The sequence below is a fragment of the Dreissena polymorpha genome, chromosome 4 (assembly GCF_020536995.1).
Source record: "Dreissena polymorpha isolate Duluth1 chromosome 4, UMN_Dpol_1.0, whole genome shotgun sequence".
Lineage (NCBI taxonomy): Eukaryota > Metazoa > Mollusca > Bivalvia > Myida > Dreissenidae > Dreissena > Dreissena polymorpha.
In genome coordinates, this window is record NC_068358.1 from 7,098,373 (window position 1) to 7,120,844 (window position 22,472).

Below are 22,472 nucleotides of genomic sequence, written 5' to 3' on the forward strand. Positions count from 1 at the left end.
CGATGTGCTTTTCTCATTTCAACACCGTTTGGATCTTTGCCTTCATTATTTTCATAACATCTTTTTGGCTTACATGCATATTATGATTAACCTTCAGCCGGCGCCATATCGTCCGATAGTCAACAGACAGTCTGCTATTATAGCGGTTCCATGCTAATTATGTGAACAACGCTTTTTTGTTCGCTTGCAGATGTACACCTCGACGTTTCAGGTTCATATTCTTTAAGATTCTCTTTAGTTGACGTAGTGACAATAAAATACCATGCATAAGTAGCAAAAATCCAAGAATTTGAATGTATTTGAAACCTGGTTTGAAATATCCTTCAATTAGTATTTGCTTTTTACATTATTCGGAGACGACAAAGGCAGATAAGCTGGCACCACACCAACTGTTGTCTCCAACAGAGTGCACAGAAAACAACATACAAACACGAATTGCATATTCTCGCACAACCGTCATCGCTCGTTCGCCGTCTTCAAGTGCGGTTTAATTAAATAATTTCAAAACTAAAAAGTCACAAGACACAAGTCTTAACTCGCAAGTCAATAGTTAGAAGTCAAAATGGCACTCCAGCGCTTCCATATCAGCGCCTTCAGCGCTTTGATTCTACATATGCTATAGCGTTTATAAAAGCTACGTCCTTGTGTGTGAAATTTTAAGGACATTTCGTCTCGTGGTAATAGCGAGAGCGAGGTAGACTTACAGTTTATATGTTTTTCGGTTATCGTACGGAATAACTTACTTGTCGTCTGCCGATACTGCAATCACCATGGCTGACTCACCGACCCCTACATGTATCAGGAACCCAGATGTGAAATACACTCAGGTATGCATATTCCTTCATATATGGTGTCTGCATGCATACAGTTAATCTCAGTGTAAATGTTTCTTACATGTTTTCGCGTCTTAAGTAACTTAATGTGTACGGCATACGCCTAAGCTTAAGTTAATATGTAAGTACTATATTGTGTGTTTTGTCATGCAGCTGAGCTTGAATTGCATAATACAATTACATTCATGTAAGACGCTTCTTCTCTACAGTAGCGACTACATGCTAACGGTTATTGTTTAGAGCGAACGCATGTGAACGTGTTGAGTATTCAGCATGAGGTAGAATCAATAATTAAATGTTGACCGTTTTCGTGTCAGAAGGAAGCGAATTTATAATTAGCCCAGCGAAGGCATGAAAATTATTTCTGTGTACGAACTGAAGAAAAAATACATATACAAACCACTCGCTCTTCGACAAAACTTTAATTGGTGACATTATAGAAAAGGTTTGGAAAATATATAGTCCAGCCCAAATAAACCATGCAATTATAATAACCGATACAATAATACAATAGTGTTTGGTCATTCATACGGGTATGTTTGCGATTACAACAAGAAATATCTTTAAAATATATATTCTGCGTTGCCGTATATCCTGACTTTTGAAAAAAGTTAGAAAATAAAGTTTTTAAAAAATTAAATTTGAAAGAATTGTTTAATTGTTCGTGTGTTTTTCCACTTGTAAGTCGCATATCCACCGTACACATTGTATGCTATCAAATGCATGCATTTTTCAAACCACTCAATAGTGTTTGTATGTACAAATTATACATCGGGAAATCAGAGCGGCGTTATGCGAATATGGGTCTTATGGATTTTCGGCCAGCGTAGCTCAATTAATTTTGCGCAGTCTGGTCAGGAGCTGCGATGTCCGCTTTAAATTCATACAAGGTATCGTGGTCGCATTATGTTTTTCCTGACCAGACTGCGTGATGCACATGTTGGGCTATAGCTACGCTGGTCGCATATGGCATAAGACACATTTTCGCATGACGCGGTCTTTAAAAATCTCTTTGCTTCTTGTAAACTGAACATTAAAGTTTCTGTAGAAAATTGAAGTCAAAATGTGTTCTTAATAGCAAACTGGCCAATGTCGGTAGCCTATTCAGGCTTTCAGATAGGATTTCTAGATGGACTTACCGAGTACAGGAAACATTTGTGGTTAGAAAAATTAAATGATTTCCGTCTTATCATGACTCTGTACTATTTCGGTATTTTTCGTTTTCTCATCTTGAAAGCTATACTGGATTGTCGACGTTTATCTATAGCCCATTATTATTTCTTCTCCGGGCGATTTAGTAATCGAGTAATCAACCTGAAACTCTGCGAGATGGATTTTAACGCGTAATGGTAACTTGGCAAAAATGTTTGTCTACATGTACGTGTCTTATGAACAGGCAGAGAATAGTCTGGAATTCATACATTGAGCAAGTCTACATCCTGTACGATGTACACAGACGCTGTGATGTAGCCAAAGTTCTGGAGGATTTCTGTCCAATCAGCCAATTAAATATTCGAATGTATTCATTCGGTCTGCAGGTGTTTTATAACGGTCATTTAAGGTGAAAAGCTGGATTAAACAGCTGAGTCGAAAAACATTCGATTGTTCATTTTAAACGAATTAGTTTTCAGCTTAATCTTTGTGAGTCAATTCCATTGGCAGCGGCAACAGAAAAATTCTACCTGTACCCTACTTCTCTAACAAATGAGATGCAATTTTTAAATCCCTTCGTTTTTTGTGTGTGGCGATAGGTGTTTTGACTACTTTTCTATAAGCATTTTGACAGGAATCTACAATCATAAAAAAGACTCGTTCATGTTTTACTGCGACGATGTGCTGTGCGGACTGCACAGGCTAATCTAAGACGACACTTAACGCAAACGTGTTAAGCCCCATTTTCCTAGAGCGAGGCTGGATGTATTTTATTTTCAGATTTTCATTAACAACGAATGGGTGAACTCAGTGTCTGGGCGCACCTTCCCCACAATGAACCCCGCCACGAGCGAGAAGATTATAGATGTTCAGGAGGGGGATAAGGTAAAGTTAAGTTAAATGCTTATTAAGCATAATTTCATTTCTCGCTTAAGGGCCACCTTGTTTGACTTATGAAACCGCTTTACTGATTAACCATATTCTTTATGCCAGGCCTTGACATGAAGGCAATCGGTACCCCTAGATTCATTTAGGTTCTGTGTCGGCAAACGGGCATTTCAGATCGTATCAGATCGTCGTTCCTGTTAGACCAGAATCTTAGACCATAAACTAGCCATGGCCAAATTCGTTTAAAGGGGAGTAACAAGTCAGCTCATTGAAATTAAAAGGTCAAAATCAACTATTATTTTGTTTGATAGACAATTTTTTCCAAGGCCAGTCTCTGCCGATTTTAATGTTACTTAAATACGCTTAACAGTAAAATCACAGAAAACTTAAGGCAATCTAAACAAAATTAAGCGCAAGTTTAGCGACTTCATTTCAAATAAGTTTTTCTCATTATGACACTTGCCGAATAAGCACCAAAAGTCTCAGAACACGCCACATAAATATTTTACATAAAACCCCCATATACACTTATTAAGACATCATTTTTATGTACCTAACCAATTAATGTATGCGACAAAGCAGTCAAGTCCTTCTTTATATTTTTTAAAAATAGTGTTGGTAAAAAGAAATAAAACTCGAGAATGTTGAAAAGGCACTATTGATCATACATAAGGAATTAAAAGTGCAATTGAATGCATATGTGCCCATATACACTTACTGTAGGCCTCTACAAAGCAAAGAAATTGCAACAAAATGGCTGAAAAAGAATTATAAAGTCACTGCCCACATATGGTTTCCTGGTCTTCCCCAGATGGTATCATTGTTTTCCCAACATGGTCATTAAAAACGCAAATTTCTCCACAATAAATAGTTTTCTGGAGAAACCCTGCTGAGAGGTTATGGCAGACATGTGAAAGTTTGTATAAATCCTTTAATTATTGTAGTGGCTTGCAAATTAAAGCAGTTTTTTCTCCCCTAAATGCCTGAACATAGCCCGTTTTGCCCGATCTTCTACTTCAGGGAGCCACATTTCGTTCATTTTTTAAGAAAATTTGTCAGGATTTTTTACTACATGTAGGCCAATACCTTTGTTATCAATGTTAATACACAGTTGTTTCAAATTGGAATTTAATTTTTCCAAATTTACTTACCCTATGTAAGTTCATGCCAAAATGCACAGCACTGTCCCCTATGGTATTACACGACCCGCAAGGTATCGGGTTTCCTGGGGTGAAGACACTTTTTCAAAACGCATACAGGATATTTAGTATCACACGTTGAAATAGTTGAACTTGTGAAAAATAAGCTTTAAAATTTAGGACAATGTTAATGAGTTACTCAGTTTCATCGGGCGAAGTGTTTTCAAGTAAATTGGTCAGGTGTCCTGTCCGTAAAAGTCATGCAAGGTTAAGTGGTCTCATTAGCGGACAGCGCAGAGTCACCAAATGCTAGTTCTTGGTTTTGATGTTCTTAGCATAGCGTGAAGAAAATGATCTGAAACTATTTACTTGAATGACAACGTTAACGCTGAATACAAGTGTTGTCTCCGATGGTGCTAACCGTTACACCTCTATCACTAACTTTATAAGTTACTGCAAATAGCATCAAGTCAACAATATTAATAGCCTAAACGTTCAAGTATTGCCATTCAGATGTCATCTTGTATTACATAAAACACATGCATATGTGTACAGTCGTTTCTCGTAGTCCAGGGGACGGAGTTATTAAGAGAAGTATTGTCCTTGTTGGTTAAGTAGCTTTGAATCGTGAATGTTCCTCAGCACCTTTCGTAAATCTTATATAAATGGCATTTATGTTACAGTCAATAATGCATAGCACATTAAAGGGACAAACTTTATGTTGATCATAATTTAAATACTAGCACTAGTACAGAACAAGTTAACAATGTGTTAAAGGGACTTCTTCGCAGATGTTTTGTATTGAAAAATTAAACTCATTCAATGCATTTACTGAGAACATTATATTGTTAACAAAATGTATACTTTTGTTTTCCATCGCTGGGATTTGAATCGGGATCCTTTTTGGGGCAAAATCTAAGAAGTAATACTTCTCTCATAGAAGTTATCCCCGCTTAGAATTTATCAGTGCGTTTTACAAGCATCGCAAATTCTACACGTAATATCCTATTTCTGGCGGAAAGCGTTACACACTTTTTAAAATGTTATAAATGTCAAAAGACTATAATCTTTAAACCTACAATATTTCGAATATTTTTCTTTGTCATAAGTTGTATTAAGCGTGTTTACATGAAATGTGTACGTTGTGTTTGAGTCTGTGATCATCGTTAGAGAAAAAAAACGAGACGGCAAATGCAAGTTATCCTCCAATTTTTGTTTAAAGACCTCGTAATAACACAGCCATATTGTCCTCAACCACTGTAAGAATACAATTTTGTTTGCTAATTAGACAGTGTAATCATTACAGGTTTTACTTTTTGAACCTTTTCCTTAAGCGCGCTAACCTCATCTAATTGTAAAACGCGAACCCATGCATATTATTGTTATGAAGGCGGATGTGAACGCGGCGGTAGCGGCGGCGAAGGCAGCGTTCGAGCTGAATTCCCCATGGCGCCAGATGGACGCCAGTAAGCGTGGCCTGCTGCTCTTCCGGTTAGCGGATCTCGTGGAGCGAGACATTGCATACATTGCGGTATGAAAGGGATTATGTATGCTGTTGTAGTTTGTTTAAATCTACTTTAACATGCGAATGGAAGCAATTGGTATCTATTGTAAACAAAGGGTGGATTTTTTCAATGAACCTCAGCCAATGAACTTAGGGTCACTCCAACAAACAAAGAATGAATGGATATGTTCAACTATATTTATAGCTTATACTAACACATGCGTATGCATATATTTTCTTTTTAGAAACATCATTACATGTAACTTTCATGGAAAACTAAAGATTGTTGATTTAGAAACAGCTCTTATTAATCAATCACACCAGAACGTTAGCAAAATAATTCACCTGTATGTGATCACTGGTCAAGTGTGTAATCAGTGCACGTTTTCAGAGTTTGGAAACCCTTGACAACGGTAAGCCGTTCCACTCCGCCGTCAACGACGTCCTGTTTAGCATCAAGGTGTTCCGGTACTTCGCAGGTTGGGCCGACAAGAACCACGGGAAGACTATCCCAGTGGGTAGGTTTTTGATACAAACTAATCCAGTGGGTAGGTAAATAATGCAAACTATCCCAGTGGGTAGGTTATTGATATAAACCATCCCAGTGGGTAGGTAATTGATACAACTATCCCAGTGGGTAAGTACTTGATACAAACTATCCCAGTGGGTAGGTAATTAATAAAACTATCCCAGTGGGTATGTAATTGATACAAACTATCACAGTGGGTAGATGATTAATACAAACTAACCCAGTAGGTAGGTAATTGATACAAACTAACCTAGTGGATAGTTAATTGATACAAACTATCACAGTGGGTGAGAATTTGATACAAACTATCCCAGTGGGTAGGTACTTGATACAAACTATCACAGCGGGTAGGTAATTGATACAAACTAACCCAGTAGGTAGGTAATTGATAAAAGTATCCCAGTGGGTAGGTAATTAAGACAAACAATCCCAGTTTGTAGTAATTGATATACATGTAAACTATTCCAGTGGAAAGGTTATTGATACAAACTATTCTAGTTGGTAGGTAATTGATACAAACTATCCTAGTGTATAGGTACTTAATACAAACTATCCCAGAGGGTAGGTTATTGATATAAACTATCCCAGTGAGTAGTTAATTGATACAACAATCCCAGTGGATAGGTATTTACTAATTAATACAAACTATTCCAGTGGGTAGGTAATTGATACAAACTATCTCAGCGGGTAGGTTATTGATATTAACTATCCCAGTGGGTAGGTACTTGATACAAACTATCCCAGTGGGTAGGTAATTGATACAACTATCTCAGCGCTTAGGTAATTGATGCAAACTATCCCAGTGGGTCTATAATTAATACAACTATCCCAGTATATACGTAAAAGATATAAACTATCCCAGTGGGAAGGTAATTGATACAACTACCCCAGTGTGAAGGTAATTGATACAAACTAACCTAGTGGTTAGGTAATTGATACAAACTATCCTTGTTGGTATGTAATTGATACAAACTATCCTTGTGGTTAGGTAATTGATACAAACTAACCTAGTGGGTAGGTAATTGATACAAACTAACCTAGTGGGTAGGTAATGGATACAAACTATCCCAGTGGGTAGGTACTTGATACAAACTATCCCAGTGGGTAGGTAATTGATACAAACTATCCAAGTGGGTTGGTACTTGATACAAACTATCCCAGTGGGTAGGTAATTGATACAAACTATCCAAGTGGGTGGGTACTTGATACAAAATATCCCAGTGGGTAGGTACTTGATACAAACTATCCCAGTGGGTAGGTACTTGATGCAAACTATCCTATTGGGTAGGTTATTTATACAAACTATCCCAATGGGTAGGCAATTGATGCAAACTATCCCAGTAGGTAGGTTATTGATAAAACTATCCAAGTGGGTAGGTAACTGATACAAACTATCCCAGTGGGTAGGTTATTGATACAAACTATCTCAGTGGGTACTTAATTGATATAAACGTTCCCAGTGGGAATATATTTTGTATTTTTTTAAATGCTTAACTATTCCTAGTGGGTTGTAAAGGTTGGAAACTATTCCAATGGTATGTCATTGTTGCAACTGTTAAATGCCTATTGACCCATTTTATAAATGAACAGAGCAGATCCTGAAGTAAATGTCAATATAGACCAAATAACATGTTGAACATTGTGGCATTTATTTTATCTCATGAACTTCAAATGTCTTATTTTTCCATTCTCAGTATGTCATTGTTATTTGATATTAAACAGCATTTACACATGGAAGGTCAAGTAAGAATACTTTCAACATGACAAACACTAAAGTAGAATCTAGATAGCATAAGATTTGATTACATGCTATTTGTGCATGCTATTAATTTTATATAATTATTTTCATTTTATGAGTTTTAATTATTCACATTATAATACCAACAGTACATGAAGTACCGGTAATACATGCTTTAAAATTCCTGAGATTGATACATGGTTCTAATGATTAATATGACTAAAAAACTTAGACTCAAACATATAGCTGTCGCATGATGCCGGTATGAGCAAAAGGAATTCCTTTTCCTCTATACTATACTATTAAATATAATGAAACCGACAACACTTTCCCCTTTAATGAATTTTTGTTCTTCAAAGGAAGTGTCTTCAAAGTGATTTAAGGCAGAAAGTGTCGTCCATGATTTGTTTCTGCAAACTGTGCTAATCTTTAATACAGTTTTTTATATTATTGTTACATATAAGTAAACATGCCCCTAATTTCAGATGGGTCTTACTTCTGCTATACGAGGCACGAGCCTGTCGGAATCTGTGGTCAGATCATTCCAGTATGACCTTTCTGATTTACCTTTTCATTTTTAAAACAACTTTAATCAGTTTTCCTAATCTGATAGCAGACATGTTAAAACCAATAATGTATACTTTGTTCTATGCTGCTAATTTGAAATAATTGAAATGTGAGGATGGTACTTAATATTATTATTTGTTTAAAATGTATTTGACTTTTGTTTTTTGGGAATGAGGATGTCTGAAAATATATCTATGTTCAAGTTAAAAAAACAAAAAAAACAACAAACACATGTGAATAACGCTTTAATATCATACACTTTAGTATTAAATGTCACCTCATTTTCCTCTATTGTTGCTTATAAATTATGCATTGAATATCATTTAATTTACTTGTTATTAGAATGTACTGACATGCAACTTTACCAATTAAATTGTGTATACCTTAACTATTTAGAGTAGATGTTTTTCAGTGTTTTTTTATAATTTGTTTTGCAGTGGAACTACCCTTTTGTGATGTTGACATGGAAGATTGCGCCGGCGGTTGCCCTGGGTAATGTGTGCGTCGTCAAGCCGGCTGAGCAGACGCCGCTCACTGCACTCTATGCATGCTCGCTAATCAAGGAGGTACTGCATATGCAACTTTTACTTTGATTGGATTTTAAAAAAATCATACTTTTAATAAAACAAACAGTATGCCTTTTCTGAAAACAACTAATAAATTCGTTGAATATTGTAAACTATCCAACGATATAATGGAGATTTTTTAAATATTGAAATTTTAAAGTGAAGCAGACTGTTGTCTGCATAACAATTTCTGTGGCTGCAAAGGCCGCTTTTGTAATTGTGTAGAATCTGCATGAGAATGGTTTGATGTCCACTCAGGGAGTGTTCTCAACTGCTTTTAAAAGACACCAAGTACTGTTTTTTCACAGGAAACAGATGCAAGAGTGACTATAAGGGCATTACAACTTCAATATGAGCCATTTACAGTATATTGATGCATTTGGATAAGGCCAGATATTTTAGTGACACATACATAAATACACTAACACATGTACATTTAATAAAAACGTAAAACAGGTCCCTTGTAATATGAGCCTTCTTGTAGGAAATCTGGGCTCATAGCATGTGTGAATAGTGTCATGCCAGATTAGCCTGTGAATTAAACACAGGCTAATCAGATGAATGAAATAGAAAGTGTCGTCCCTGACTGCACAGGCTAATATTGGACGACACTAAGCTCAAATGCATTTAGCCCGGATTTTCCAGAGTGAGCCTCCTATTATCATATCTCAATGTTTTTATGCCCCCCTTCGAAGAAGAGGGGGTATATTGCTTTGCTCATGTCGGTCGGTCGGTCGGTCGGTCGGTCGGTAGGTCGGTCGGTCGGTCCGTCCACCAGGTGGTTGTCGTATGATAAGTCAAGAACGCATACGCCTAGGATCATGAAACTTCATAGGTAGATTGATCATGACTCGCAGATGACCCCTATTGATTTTGAGGTCACTAGGTCAAAGGTCAAGGTCACGGTGACCCGAAATAGTAAAATGGTTTTCGGATGATAACTCAAGAACGCATACACCTAGGATCATGAAACTTCATGGGTAGATTGATCATGACTTGCAGATGACCCCTATTGATTTTGAGGTCACTAGGTCAAAGGTCAAGGTCACGGTGACCCGCAATAGTAAAATGGTTTCCGGATGATAACTCAAGAATGCATACGCCTAGGATCATGAAACTTCATGGGTAGATTGATCATGAGTCGCAGATGACCCCTATTGATTTTGAGGTCACTAGGTCAAAGGTCAAGGTCACGGTGACCCGAAATAGTAAAATGGTTTCCGGATGATAACTCAAGAATGCATACACCTAGGATCATGAAACTTCATGGGTAGATTGATCAAGACTCGCAGATGACCCCTATTGATTTTGAGGTCACTAGGTCAAAGGTCAAGGTCACGGTGACCCGAAATAGTAAAATGGTTTTCGGATGATAACTCAAGAACGCATATGCCTAGGATCATGAAACTTCATAGGTAGATTGATCATGACTCGCAGGTGACCCCTATTGATTTTGAGGTCACAAGGTCAAAGGTCAAGGTCACGGTGACCCGAAATAGTAAAATGATTTTTGGATGATAACTCAAGAACGCTTTTGCCTAGGATCATGACACTTCATAGGTACATTGATCGTGACTCGCAGATGACCCCTATTGATTTTCAGGTCACTAGTTTATTCTGTTTTCACACTGTCCAGTAAAGAGACTTACAAATTGAATTTTTGACACATGTTAATTCATAATGATGTATAAGCCTTTGTTTCTGTGCCAGTAAATACTATGTTTATGGAAATGACGTGAGAATTCAACATTTAAAAAACCAATGTAATATGATATGTAATATTATATGGCAACAGGACAGTTGTGATTTGCTGGGTCAATTCTATTTAGCTTGACCATCCAAGCGGTTGATAGCTTTGACAAACTGGTGGTCTGAAACATTGAGAAAATGTCACGATTTTCTGACAATAAATCAAACATGTAATTCTTGCTACGCAACTTGCATTTAATTTTGTCAATTCAAATTATACATAAAAATATATAATTAATTTTTAATCTGCTTGTTAATTGAACAACAGCAACACAGTTTGTATGTATAAAACAATGTTAATACATAAATAGGATCAAGCATATTAAAATATCAACTTAGATTAAGTTTCCTTTACTGTACAGGATTTGTAAAGTTAGGTTAATATTTGTGTATTGAACAAAAATAACAACAGTGTAAAGAAAAGTTAATTTGGGGATGTTCTATCCAAACCCTGAGAGTTCAGATTTCCTCAAATGCCAAGTAAAGATTGTAAATTTCAACCCACTCATCTGGTTAGTTTTCAGAGGCACATATAATTAACTTTTAGGCTTAGTGTCTCATTTGTACATGCATTACTGTATTAACTCCAAATCAACTAGTACAAGTGGTAGGCCAGTATTACATGGACTGGTGTTCACTGTTTACACAGTTTCACAACCCCATCTGATACTGGTCAGTATCTTGGCAAGTGGCCAAAGTTGGGAGTGGAATTAATGGTCTATTACATAACTGACTTCTGTGTGTGGTAAACACATGATACTGGTCATGTGGTCAAGTTGCACTTATATACATTTGCCCAATACACAACACTAGCCTTGGCTATTTTTAATCAGATTGCATTGCTATCTATGGTGGTCATTGACTAGGGGAGTTAACTGCTATAAATAACATGTTTCATTACCATTAATAAATAAAACATAACAAATTGTGTGCACGTTTCACATATTGTCAAATAAGTCAAAATGTGTGAAAGGAATCCAAAAAATCAAAGACTCAATCATATAATGGATATAATTGATTAGTATAGGTCCTGATTGGTTTTTGCACTATTAATTGGATACATTTCACAGGTCATTGACATACAGTGACAAAAAACATATTCACACAATGGCTGTCACTACAACGGAGAGCCCATATGGGGGGCATGCATGTTTTACAAACAGCCCTTGTTTCAAATTAACTTCCATAAAGGCTGGCTTCCCACCGGGAGTGGTAAACATGGTTCCTGGTTATGGACCGACAGCGGGTGCGGCCCTATCCTCCCATCCAGATGTCAACAAGGTTGCCTTCACCGGGTCCACAGAGGTAGGTCATGAGTAATAACACGGGGTGCAATGCTGGGAAAACAGGGCTTAATGCATGTGCAAAAAGATTGCACAGGTTCATCTGGGACACTACGCACATGCATTAAGCCCAGTTTTCCCAGAACAAAATTTTTCCTGGACCTTCTAGTGGTAAATAGTGATTTTTATGCTCCCCATATATATATATATGGGGAGCATATAGTTGCCAGATTGTAGTTCCTAACTTCTTTCCTTCCTTCCGTGACACTTTTTTTACAGTTTCTCATAGCACCTTCAATATTTTACCGATCTCTGACATATTTGGCATGTAGGTACCTTGCATGGACCTATACCTTTTGATGAGGTTTGATGTCATTGGGGTCAAGATCACCGAGGTTAATAATAGATTTTCCGTCACACTTTTGTAACAGTTTCTCATAGCGCCTTCAATATTTTACATATCTCTTCCATATTTGGCATGTAGGTACCTCAAACTTTTAATGAGGTTTGAGATCACTGGGGTCAAAGTCACCTAGGCTAATAACAGATTTTCTCAAGGTCACACTTTGTTTACAGTTTCTCATAGCGCCTTCAATATTTGACCGATCTCTTATATATTTGGGATGTAGGCACCTTGCATGGCCCTCTACCTTTTGATGAGGTTTGAGGTCACTGGGGTCAAGGTCAAGGTCACCGAGGCTTATAATAGATTTTCTCAAGGTCACACTTTTTTCCACACAAACCATATATCGACAAAGCATCATTGGGGAACATCCATCAGTTTTACTGATAACCTTGTTAGCAATGGCCCCGTGTGGAAAACGTGAGTTTACCAAACTTGACAACAGTTATCTCGAGGAAAACTACTTTCCCCAAAGCACACAACCACATTTAAACTATAAAAAGTATGTATATATACATAAATTTTGTGTGCGCTAAATTAATTAAATTGTAGCTATGGATCTATAGTTTGACAGAAGCATTTTCCAGAATTTACAGAAAATAATTCAGAACAGTTGTATCAATATTTCTTCAGTATGCATTTTGTAGGAACTGAATTGGGGAGAGTAAAATAAAACAGAAAACTAATTTAGGGTAAATATTTTACATTATTTACAGAAATTTATTCAAAACAGTTGAATCAGTAGTCCTTTAGTATAAATTCTGTAGTTACTGACTTAGACACACATTTCCTCACCTACTCACGCCCCCTCCTCTCTCCCTGCACAGGTGGGTCAGATCATCATGCAGGCTGCTGGGGCCTCCAACCTCAAGAGGACCACCCTGGAGCTGGGAGGCAAGAGCCCCAACGTCATCTTCCAAGACGCAGACAGTACGTTGTTGAGACCACATTTATTTATTAGATATGTGTTGGGCGAATATTTGAAAAACAATATACACTTTTTTACATTTAATAATTTTAAAATTATTTATTTAATCTTTGTATGGAAGCCTTTAGCTTATTGAGATACTTTGAGACCTCTCTTTGAACAGAACCAGTACTTCACAATTATTTTCAACCAACCCCAGCTCATACTTTGGGAACATAGCTTCAAAATGGCAAAACATGAGCCATCTTCATTGCCTACTCTTCAAACTTGGTCAGAAAATTTAAACTTGGTCAGAACATTTGTTACAATATAAATGCCTAGGCTAAGATCAAATCTGTGTCATTTGGGATAAAAAAATCAGAAGTTTGAATTTTGTACATTAAAGCTGCTAAGGTCATATAAGTTCCTTTAGATCTCAAGTGAGCGCATCAGGTCTTTATCAGTCTTGTTAAATCATTGACACAAACTAACCTGCTGGTTTCTGCCCCTCAGTTGACAAGGCGGTGGAGTATGCGGTGAACGGGGCCATGTCCAACATGGGTCAGTGCTGTGTGGCAGGGTCAAGGACGTTTGTGCATGAAGACATCTATGATGAGTTTGTGCGGCGGTGCGTGGAGAAAGTGAGCAAGAGGACCGTGGGAGACCCCTGGGAGAAAAATGACAACGGACCTCAGGTAGTGACATAGTGGAGCATCGGCTGTTTTAATGACCAGGCCTTATTGGAGTTACTCTCTGCATGTCGGGTGGTTTGTCTGCAGAAAATGTTATAAGTTTGTGGTGTAAACTACTTCCAAATTTCTCAAGATATTAAATTGTAAATTCAAATATGTCAACGCCATGATGTGAAAGACACCATTTTCATGCGGTGTCACATTTATCACACAGCTCTTATTTTGTACAACAATATTTTATCCATTGATAACAAAAATAAACTATCTGCCTTTAACGCACATTTAACCTTTAAGCCTTTTTATGGAAGCTAAACAAACAATAGAATGGTTCTAATATTTTACCCACAGATTGATGAAGAGCAGCTGAAAAAAGTTCTTAGTCTAATAGACAAGGGGAAGACAGAAGGTGCCAAGCTGGAGTGTGGAGGGGGCAGGATAGGGGACAAGGGATACTTTGTGCAGCCGACTGTGTTCAGTAATGTACAGGATCATATGACCATCGCTAAGGAAGAGGTACATGTGTGAGCCACACCCTGGGAAAACTGGGCTTAATGCATGTGCGTAAACAGTCGTCCCTATGCAGGCAGTACAGGCTAAACAGGGACACTTTCCACTTTAAAAAAATATTTGCCCAATTGGGAAAAGTTTCAGCACCGTACCCATCGGGGAAAAAATTTGTACTTAAAAACCTGAAATCGGGCAAATTCACGTCTTGAAAACTTCAGATTGGGAAATTCAGGTCTTTGACTATGTAATTAATTGGTATGAATTGCTCAAACCAATTCAAATATTCATTAAAATGTTTTTTGCATAAAATGTTTAGTTTCAATGCTCATTTTATTTTTCACTTGCAGATATTGGACTACGTGAAAGAAATCGACCATATTTTTATTGATTTTGGGAATTTTTCAGATAGCAATTAGGAATTCTGTAGTTGTTCCTTAATTGGGAAAGTAACTTTTAAAGGGTACTTTATAAAGAAGGAAGAAAATCGCTGTTTATTATATTTTTTGTTTAAAAAAGTCATATTTTAACAAAAATCTGAGCGGACTGCACATGCTTATATTGGACGACACTTTATGCACATTCATATAGCTCCCTTTTAAATGAGCAACGCTGATGGAAGTCAAGTGCTAAACTATAGTTCATGTATCTATTAAACATTAATATATTACCTGCATTAGTTTTAGACCCAGTCTTGAGTTGAGTATAATCATGTAATTGGTGGCAAACTTGTCTAAAATAATCAATGTAGATCAAATAAGGTGTTGTTTATCATGTAAAAAATACACGTGCATTTAACAAAGTGTACACTCCTTAAATTATTGTATCAATGCTTATTTTAGAGCATTGTCTCATGATAACATACTAGTATTACATGAATATTGTTGCATTTGAAAACTACATCTGCTAGGTAACAAGGTATATGATTTATAAATTTTATGAAAGCTTTTAATTGAGCACTGTTCCATGTTGACAAATGTATAACATTAATATTAGAAATAATGTATTATATTGGACCATAAAGCTAATGCTTGCTTTTCCCAATGCAATTATATGTAGATCTTTGGGCCGGTGCAGAGCCTGTTCAAGTTCAAAACCATGGAGGAGGTGCTGAGACGTGCCAATGACACAACATATGGTCTGGCAGCAGCAGTGTTCACCAATGACATCAACACTGCAATGACCTTCACTCAGGGGGTCAAGGCCGGATCTGTCTGGTAAGTGTTCACCAATGACATCAACACTGCGATGACCTTCACTCAGGGGGTCAAGGCCGGATCTGTCTGGTAAGTGTTCACCAATGACATCAACACTGCCATGACCTTCACACAGGGGGTCAAGGCCGGATCTGTCTGCTAAGTGTTCACCAATGACATCAACACTGCGATGACCTTCACTCAGGGGGTCAAGGCAGGATCTGTCTGGTAAGTGTTCACCAATGACATAAACACTGCAATGACCTTCACTCAGGGGGTCAAGGCAGGATCTGTCTGGTAGTGGTAAGTGTTCATCAATGACATCAACACTGCAATGACCTTCACTCAGGGGGTCAAGGCCGGATCTGTCTTGTAAGTGTTCACCAATGCATCAACACTGCGATGATCTTCACTCAGGGGGTCAAGGCCAGATCTGTCTGGTAAGTGTTGACCAATGACATCAACACTGCCATGACCTTCTCTCAGGGGGTCAAGGCAGGATCTGTCTAGTAAGAGTTGACCAATGACATCAACAGTGCCATGACCTTCACTCAGGGGGTCAAGGCCGGATCTGTCTGGTGAGTGTTCACCAATGACATCAACAGAGCAATTACCTTCACACAGGGGGTCAAGGCTGGATATGTCTGGTAAGTGTTGTCCCAATGACATCAACACTGCAATGACCTTCACACAGGGGGTAAAGTCCGTATTTGTCTGGTAAGTGTTTACCAATGACAAAAACACTGCCATGACATTCACTCAGGGATCAAGGATGGATCTGTCTGGTAAGTGTTCACCAATGACATCAACACTGCAATGACCTTCACACAGGGGGTCAAGGCCGGATCTGTCTGGTAAGTGTTCACCTTTGACATCAACACTGCAATGACCTTCACACAGGGGGTCAAGGCTGGATCTGTCTGGTTAGTGTTTACCAATGACATAAACACTGCCATGACCTTCACTCAGGGGGTCAAGGTCGGATCTGTCTGGTAAGTGTTGACCAATAAAATCAACAGTGCCATGACCTTCACTCAGGGGGTCAAGGCAGGATCTGTCTGGTAAGTGTTCACCAATGACATCAACAGTGCCATGACCTTCACTCAGGGGGTCAAGGCCGGGTCTGTCTGGTAAGTGTTCACCAATGACATCAACAGAGCAATTACCTTCACACAGGGGGTCAAGGCTGGATATGTCTGGTAAGTGTTGTCCCAATGACATCAACACTGCAATGACCTTCACACAGGGGGTAAAGTCCGTATTTGTCTGGTAAGTGTTTACCAATGACAAAAACACTGCCATGACATTCACTCAGGGATCAAGGATGGATCTGTCTGGTAAGTGTTCACCAATGACATCAACACTGCAATGACCTTCACACAGGGGGTCAAGGCCGGATCTGTCTGGTAAGTGTTCACCTTTGACATCAACACTGCAATGACCTTCACACAGGGGGTCAAGGCTGGATCTGTCTGGTTAGTGTTTACCAATGACATAAACACTGCCATGACCTTCACTCAGGGGGTCAAGGTCGGATCTGTCTGGTAAGTGTTCACCAATAAAATCAACAGTGCCATGACCTTCACTCAGGGGGTCAAGGCAGGATCTGTCTGGTAAGTGTTCACCAATGACATCAACAGTGCCATGACCTTCACTCAGGGGGTCAAGGCCGGGTCTGTCTGGTAAGTGTTCACCAATGACATCAACAGAGCAATTACCTTCACACAGGGGGTCAAGGCTGGATATGTCTGGTAAGTGTTGTCCCAATGACATCAACACTGCAATGACCTTCACACAGGGGGTAAAGTCCGTATTTGTCTGGTAAGTGTTTACAAATGACAAAAACACTGCCATGACATTCACTCAGGGATCAAGGATGGATCTGTCTGGTAAGTGTTTACCAATGACATCAACACTGCAATGACCTTCACACAGGGGGTCAAGGCCGGATCTGTCTGGTAAGTGTTCACCTTTGACATCAACACTGTAATGACCTTCACACTGGGGGTCAAGGCTGGATCTGTCTGGTTAGTGTTTACCAATGACATAAACACTGCCATGACCTTCACTCAGGGGGTCAAGGCCGGATCTGTCTGGTAAGTGTTCACCAATAAAATCAACAGTGCCATGACCTTTACTCAGGAGGTCAAGGCCGGATCTGTCTGGTAAGTGTTCACCAATGACATCAACAGTGCCATGACCTTCACTCAGAGGGTTAAGGTAGGAGATGTCTGGTAAGTGTTCACCAATGACATCAACACTGCAATGACCCTCACTCAGGGGGGCAAGGCCGGATCTGTCTGGTAGGTGTTCCCAAATGACATCAACGGTATCATGACATTCACACAGGGCATCAAGGCCTGATCTGTCTTGTAAGGGGAGTTGTGGCTTCTGATTGTTGGAAATTTTTATTTGAAATTTTTAGTTTGTTTAGCCATTCAGATTTCACAACTTAAAAAAGGTTATGATATTTATTAAAAATTATTTTCATATGATTTATATATTTTTGAATGGTCTGTTGCTTGTGCTAGTATCACCAAAGTAGTTGTGTTGAGACATGCATAGGACTTGGGCATTTCAAAGCGGATTATAAAAAAAGAATGGATTACCTGTATAGAACTTATTTATACAATATTGTATCTTATGTTTCTGAAGGTAATAATTAAGTCTGTAATGTCTCATTTGTTGTTTGTTTGACAGGGTAAACTGCTATGAAGTTGTGAATGCCCAGTCGCCATTTGGTGGCTTCAAGATGTCTGGATTGGGGCGAGAACTGTAAGTCTCAGCATCTTTGGAAACGATAAAACTGGTCTAAATACATCTGTGTAAAGTGTCTTCCCTGATTAGACTGTGCAGTCCGCACAGGCTTATCGGGGACAACACTTTCTGATTTTTTGGTATTTTTTTATTTTTAATTTCATGAAGTCTCTTCTTAGCAAAAATTTAGTATAATCGGAATGTGTTGTCCCAAATGAGCCTGTGAAGACTGCACAGGCTAATCTGAGACAACACTTTACTCACCTGCATTAAGCCAAGTTTTCCAATAAAAAGGCTGTACTGTAAAGATAGTCCCTTCAGATTGAGACTGGTTACTTTTGATATGGGAATTTAGGATGTTAATTGTCTATTATTTTGTAAGTGCACTTGTTCATTAAAACCATACATTCTGTATGTGAGAAGAAGCACATATATGCACATGTTAAACATCTCCTGTAGATGTTTGTTTAATTCGGCCTGGTTCTGGAAAACAACATGATTAATGCATGTCCACACAGGCTTATCAGGGATTACACTTTCACTAGTAAGACTGGAAATTTGTTTAAAAGAAACTTCCTTTAAAAGAAAAATGTTATACAAGCAGAAAGAATGATCCATGATTGTCCCATGCAGACTACACAAGCTAATCTGGGACGACACTTAATGCACATTTAGCCCACTTTTCAATTATAAATATTGATTCAATGAAGTCTTACCAATAGTAGGTAAGATAGGTTTACCGTCTTTTACGTTTTGTTTTGGTACAGTAATTACTGTTAACATATTACAAAGGACCCTTCAATTTTGAATGATAGGGAACCCTTCAATTTTAGATCATAAATATACTAACAATTGTATGTCGATTTCAGAGGAGAATATGGCCTGCAGCAGTATACAGAAATCAAGAATGTAAGGCATACATGTATATATTGATTGTAGAACATGCACCTTCATAGTATGAAATACATGAATAGCGATTTGTAGTATCCCCACTACTGTATATACCCCCCATTGCGAAGTAAAGAAGGTATACTGGAATCACCATGGAGGTCTGTCTGTCTGTGGGTCTGTCTGTCTGTCAGTCCATCTAAGACAGAAACTTGTCCCATGATGTTCTTTACTCTTCAATGTAAAATATTCAACATTGCATGAACTGTTCCTTGAGATAAATAAATGTGCATGTGATATTGTTATCACTCTACATTAAAAAATATAAAAGTTATGCCCCCTTTTCAACTAAGTCAGTCCTTAACCTCAGGATACATATTATAACAAGCAGATTTGAGGGGTATTCATGATTACTATTGTGACAAAATCTAGTTTCTTGTGCATGTATATCTAGCAGTAATCTTCTTTTTTACAATTATCTTATATAATATTGTTTCATGGCTTGAGACTTGTTTTTTATTTGTATTTTTAATTCAAAAGGAAATATTAACTTATTGATCCTTTTCAGGTCGTTGTGAAAATTCCAGTGAAGAATTCCTAAATGTTATCATGGAAACAGAGGATGTTCAGTTGGGGCTGACTAGCTTTACAGAATTGTAAACAAATAGAAAACATTGAAAATACATAGAAGTTGAACTGTTGAATTTTGCTTTTCTGCACTAATATGCAACATATGAGGATGCAGTAGACCAAAGCTTTGGACTATTTCAGTGCTTGTTGCTAGTAGAGAAGTGTGAGATTATTAGCCTCCAAACCATAGCTTATATGAGTAGTGTTCTGGGAAAAATGGGCTTAATGCATGTGCATAAAGTGCCATACCATATCAGCCTGTACAGTTCACACAGGCTCACCAGGAACAACACTTTCTGGTTAGACTGGATCTTCCTTTAGATCAGACTTCCTTTTAATAAAAAAACTCCATTTACGTGTTGTCCTAGATTAGCCTGTGCAGCTCCCATTCCACATTTTACGCACATGCATCAAGCTCAGTTTTCTAAGAACGATTCTCATATAATCAATTCTTTTAACAGATAACTTCAGGGTAAATCAGTTCTTTAAGTTTCGGAAGTCTTTGTCATTCTAGCATGCATACACAAACATATTTCATACAAGAAGTATGTTTTTAATGAAATAATTTAGTTTTGCCTATAACATGGGATTTTGTTTATTTAGGTACAAATTTATTTGCAAATTCACATGGAAAGAAAATACAAGGGACAATATTTTGTATTGTCAAGAATTAGTGCTGAATCTCCTATTATAACAAGTGCATATGTTATACACAGTGTTATCAATAAAGCGAGTTTTTGAGAGATTTGTTTTCATGAATTTGGTTGAAAATTATCTCCAAGCTGTACAACTAGTTGAACATCCATACATAATGTTATTATAAACAACAGTCAAGGCTGTAAAATAAAAACAAACTTCAATAATAAACCTATAGACATTGTTTAAGATTACGTTATATCGCCCTTGGTGAAAAAAGTACCATTTCACATTAAAATAAGAAGGCACATGGTACCTTTTTGCACCAATAGGGCAATATATGTTTTTTAATACACAAACAGTAACTGGAAATTGGATGCAAGGTAGAGCCAGATTTTGGTGTAACCTTTACCTTTCTCCTGATTACATTGAACGTAAAAGGCATCTTCCATTTCACCCATGTAACCACTATACCAATATGCTTAATCATGGGTCACAACATTTTCAAGATAGTGTTCTGAAACAAATTTCCTGTTGCAAGACCTTTGGACCTTGACTTTTGACCTCCATATCAGCCAGCATCATGTTTTCATCCAAAGAAATGAGATGACCAATACAGTTAAACATTGGTGCCTATCTAGATATCATGCTAAAGCCGATTGTTTGATACAAGCTTGGGAGAATTTGACCTAGTGACCTTACAAAAAAATATGCATGTTCTCCTGCATATTACCAATATTCCCATGAGCATATGCCAAAACGTTCAAAAAATAAAATGGCAAACCAATTACTTGTTACAAACATGTGACCTTGACTTAATGAAGTCAGTTCAATAGGCGTCTTGAGCCGGGAATAAACGTTCCTTGTTGAAAAATAAACATGAGTGCAATTATGGCCCTTCAGTGCTTACCTTAGTTCATGGCAACTAATTTCCCATGATTGAAGGCCGAAAGTTAGTAAGAGAACAATAGGATATACCTTACTGCACAAGATATGCAGCCATACTGCATGAATGCCTCCACATTCCACTTGTCTTAAAACTATGCTTTTGTCAAAAACAAGCTGATCATGGCCAACTTTACTTTTGAGACCTAAATGTTACCTTGAACTCTGTGGTAATGAGACAGGTGATACACACCACATTCAGTTTCCTAATGTTTATCATTTGAGGTATATTGTTTAAAATTCAATTGATAAATGAAAACGTTACAGCTTGGACATGCTGTTTTATAGCCTTTTTGATCTTTGACCTCTAATTGTGACCATGACCGGTATGGTAGGGGGAAAGGTTCTACACTTTGAATGCCGAGTCTTCATGGTTGTCATAAGCGGTAAGTTATCTTCAAAACGCATCATTAATGACAAAGTAACAGTGCTAAAAACTGTTATGGCCAACTTTAATGTTTGAAGTGCAACCTTGACCTTTGTGGTAGGGATATGAGTGTAACACACAACAAGTTATATTGTAAAGAATTGCATTTGTGGTAAGTTATTTTAAAATTCTAGCTGAGACAGACATTTTTAAGCAGATATGACTTGACCTATAAATGTGACCTTGACATTTGAGGTAAGGATACAGACTTGACACACAATTCAATCTCATGGTTGTCATTTGTGGTAAGTTAGCTGAAAAAAAAGCATAATGAATAACAAACTAAATGTGCAAACAAGCTGTTGAAAGGCCAAATTTCATCTTTGACCTTTTAAGTGTGACCTTGACCATTGATGTAAGCTGACAAGTTTTAAATTTACCTTGTTTTATGGTGGATTGCTTTTGTATCAAGTTATTTGAAAATCCATCAATATATGGTTAGGGCAGAGACAGGAATTTTCGTGCTGTATTATGACCAAAATTGACCATCTTGCACCTTTGAGAAAGGGAGCCAGTCATTACTAGATATTGTCAATATC

The 22,472-nt window shown here is 37.7% G+C and overlaps 1 protein-coding gene across 2 annotated transcripts; it reads left to right on the forward strand.

Moving 5' to 3' along the window:
- The first annotated feature begins 610 nt into the window (after window positions 1-610).
- On the forward strand, window positions 611-20,668 carry LOC127877599 (aldehyde dehydrogenase 1A1-like). Of its 2 annotated transcripts, none has more exons than XM_052423626.1 (14): window positions 611-827; window positions 2,766-2,870; window positions 5,403-5,543; window positions 5,908-6,034; window positions 8,269-8,330; window positions 8,788-8,916; window positions 11,857-11,970; window positions 13,179-13,281; window positions 13,772-13,953; window positions 14,299-14,463; window positions 15,514-15,671; window positions 18,351-18,425; window positions 19,277-19,316; window positions 19,864-20,668. In XM_052423626.1, exons 1-14 carry the CDS (start codon window positions 771-773, stop codon window positions 19,894-19,896), a joined length of 1,491 nt encoding a protein of 496 aa, XP_052279586.1. In that variant the 5' UTR covers window positions 611-770; the 3' UTR covers window positions 19,897-20,668. The 2 variants fall into 2 exon arrangements, with proteins under 2 accessions (XP_052279586.1, XP_052279587.1); XM_052423627.1 differs by lacking the exon at window positions 611-827 and adding an exon at window positions 921-954.
- The last annotated feature ends 1,804 nt before the right edge of the window (window positions 20,669-22,472 follow it).

What these genes read in the sequence shown, in the direction of transcription:
- LOC127877599 (XM_052423626.1), top strand. Translation starts at nt 771, where the DNA reads ATGGCTGACTCACCGACCCCTACATGTATCAGGAACCCAGATGTGAAA. An exon ending in CATGCTCGCTAATCAAGGAG is followed by an intron (nt 8,917 to 11,856) that starts GTACTGCATATG and finishes ACTTCCATAAAG; the next exon opens with GCTGGCTTCCCACCGGGAGT. An exon ending in CCTTCACCGGGTCCACAGAG is followed by an intron (nt 11,971 to 13,178) that starts GTAGGTCATGAG and finishes CTCCCTGCACAG; the next exon opens with GTGGGTCAGATCATCATGCA.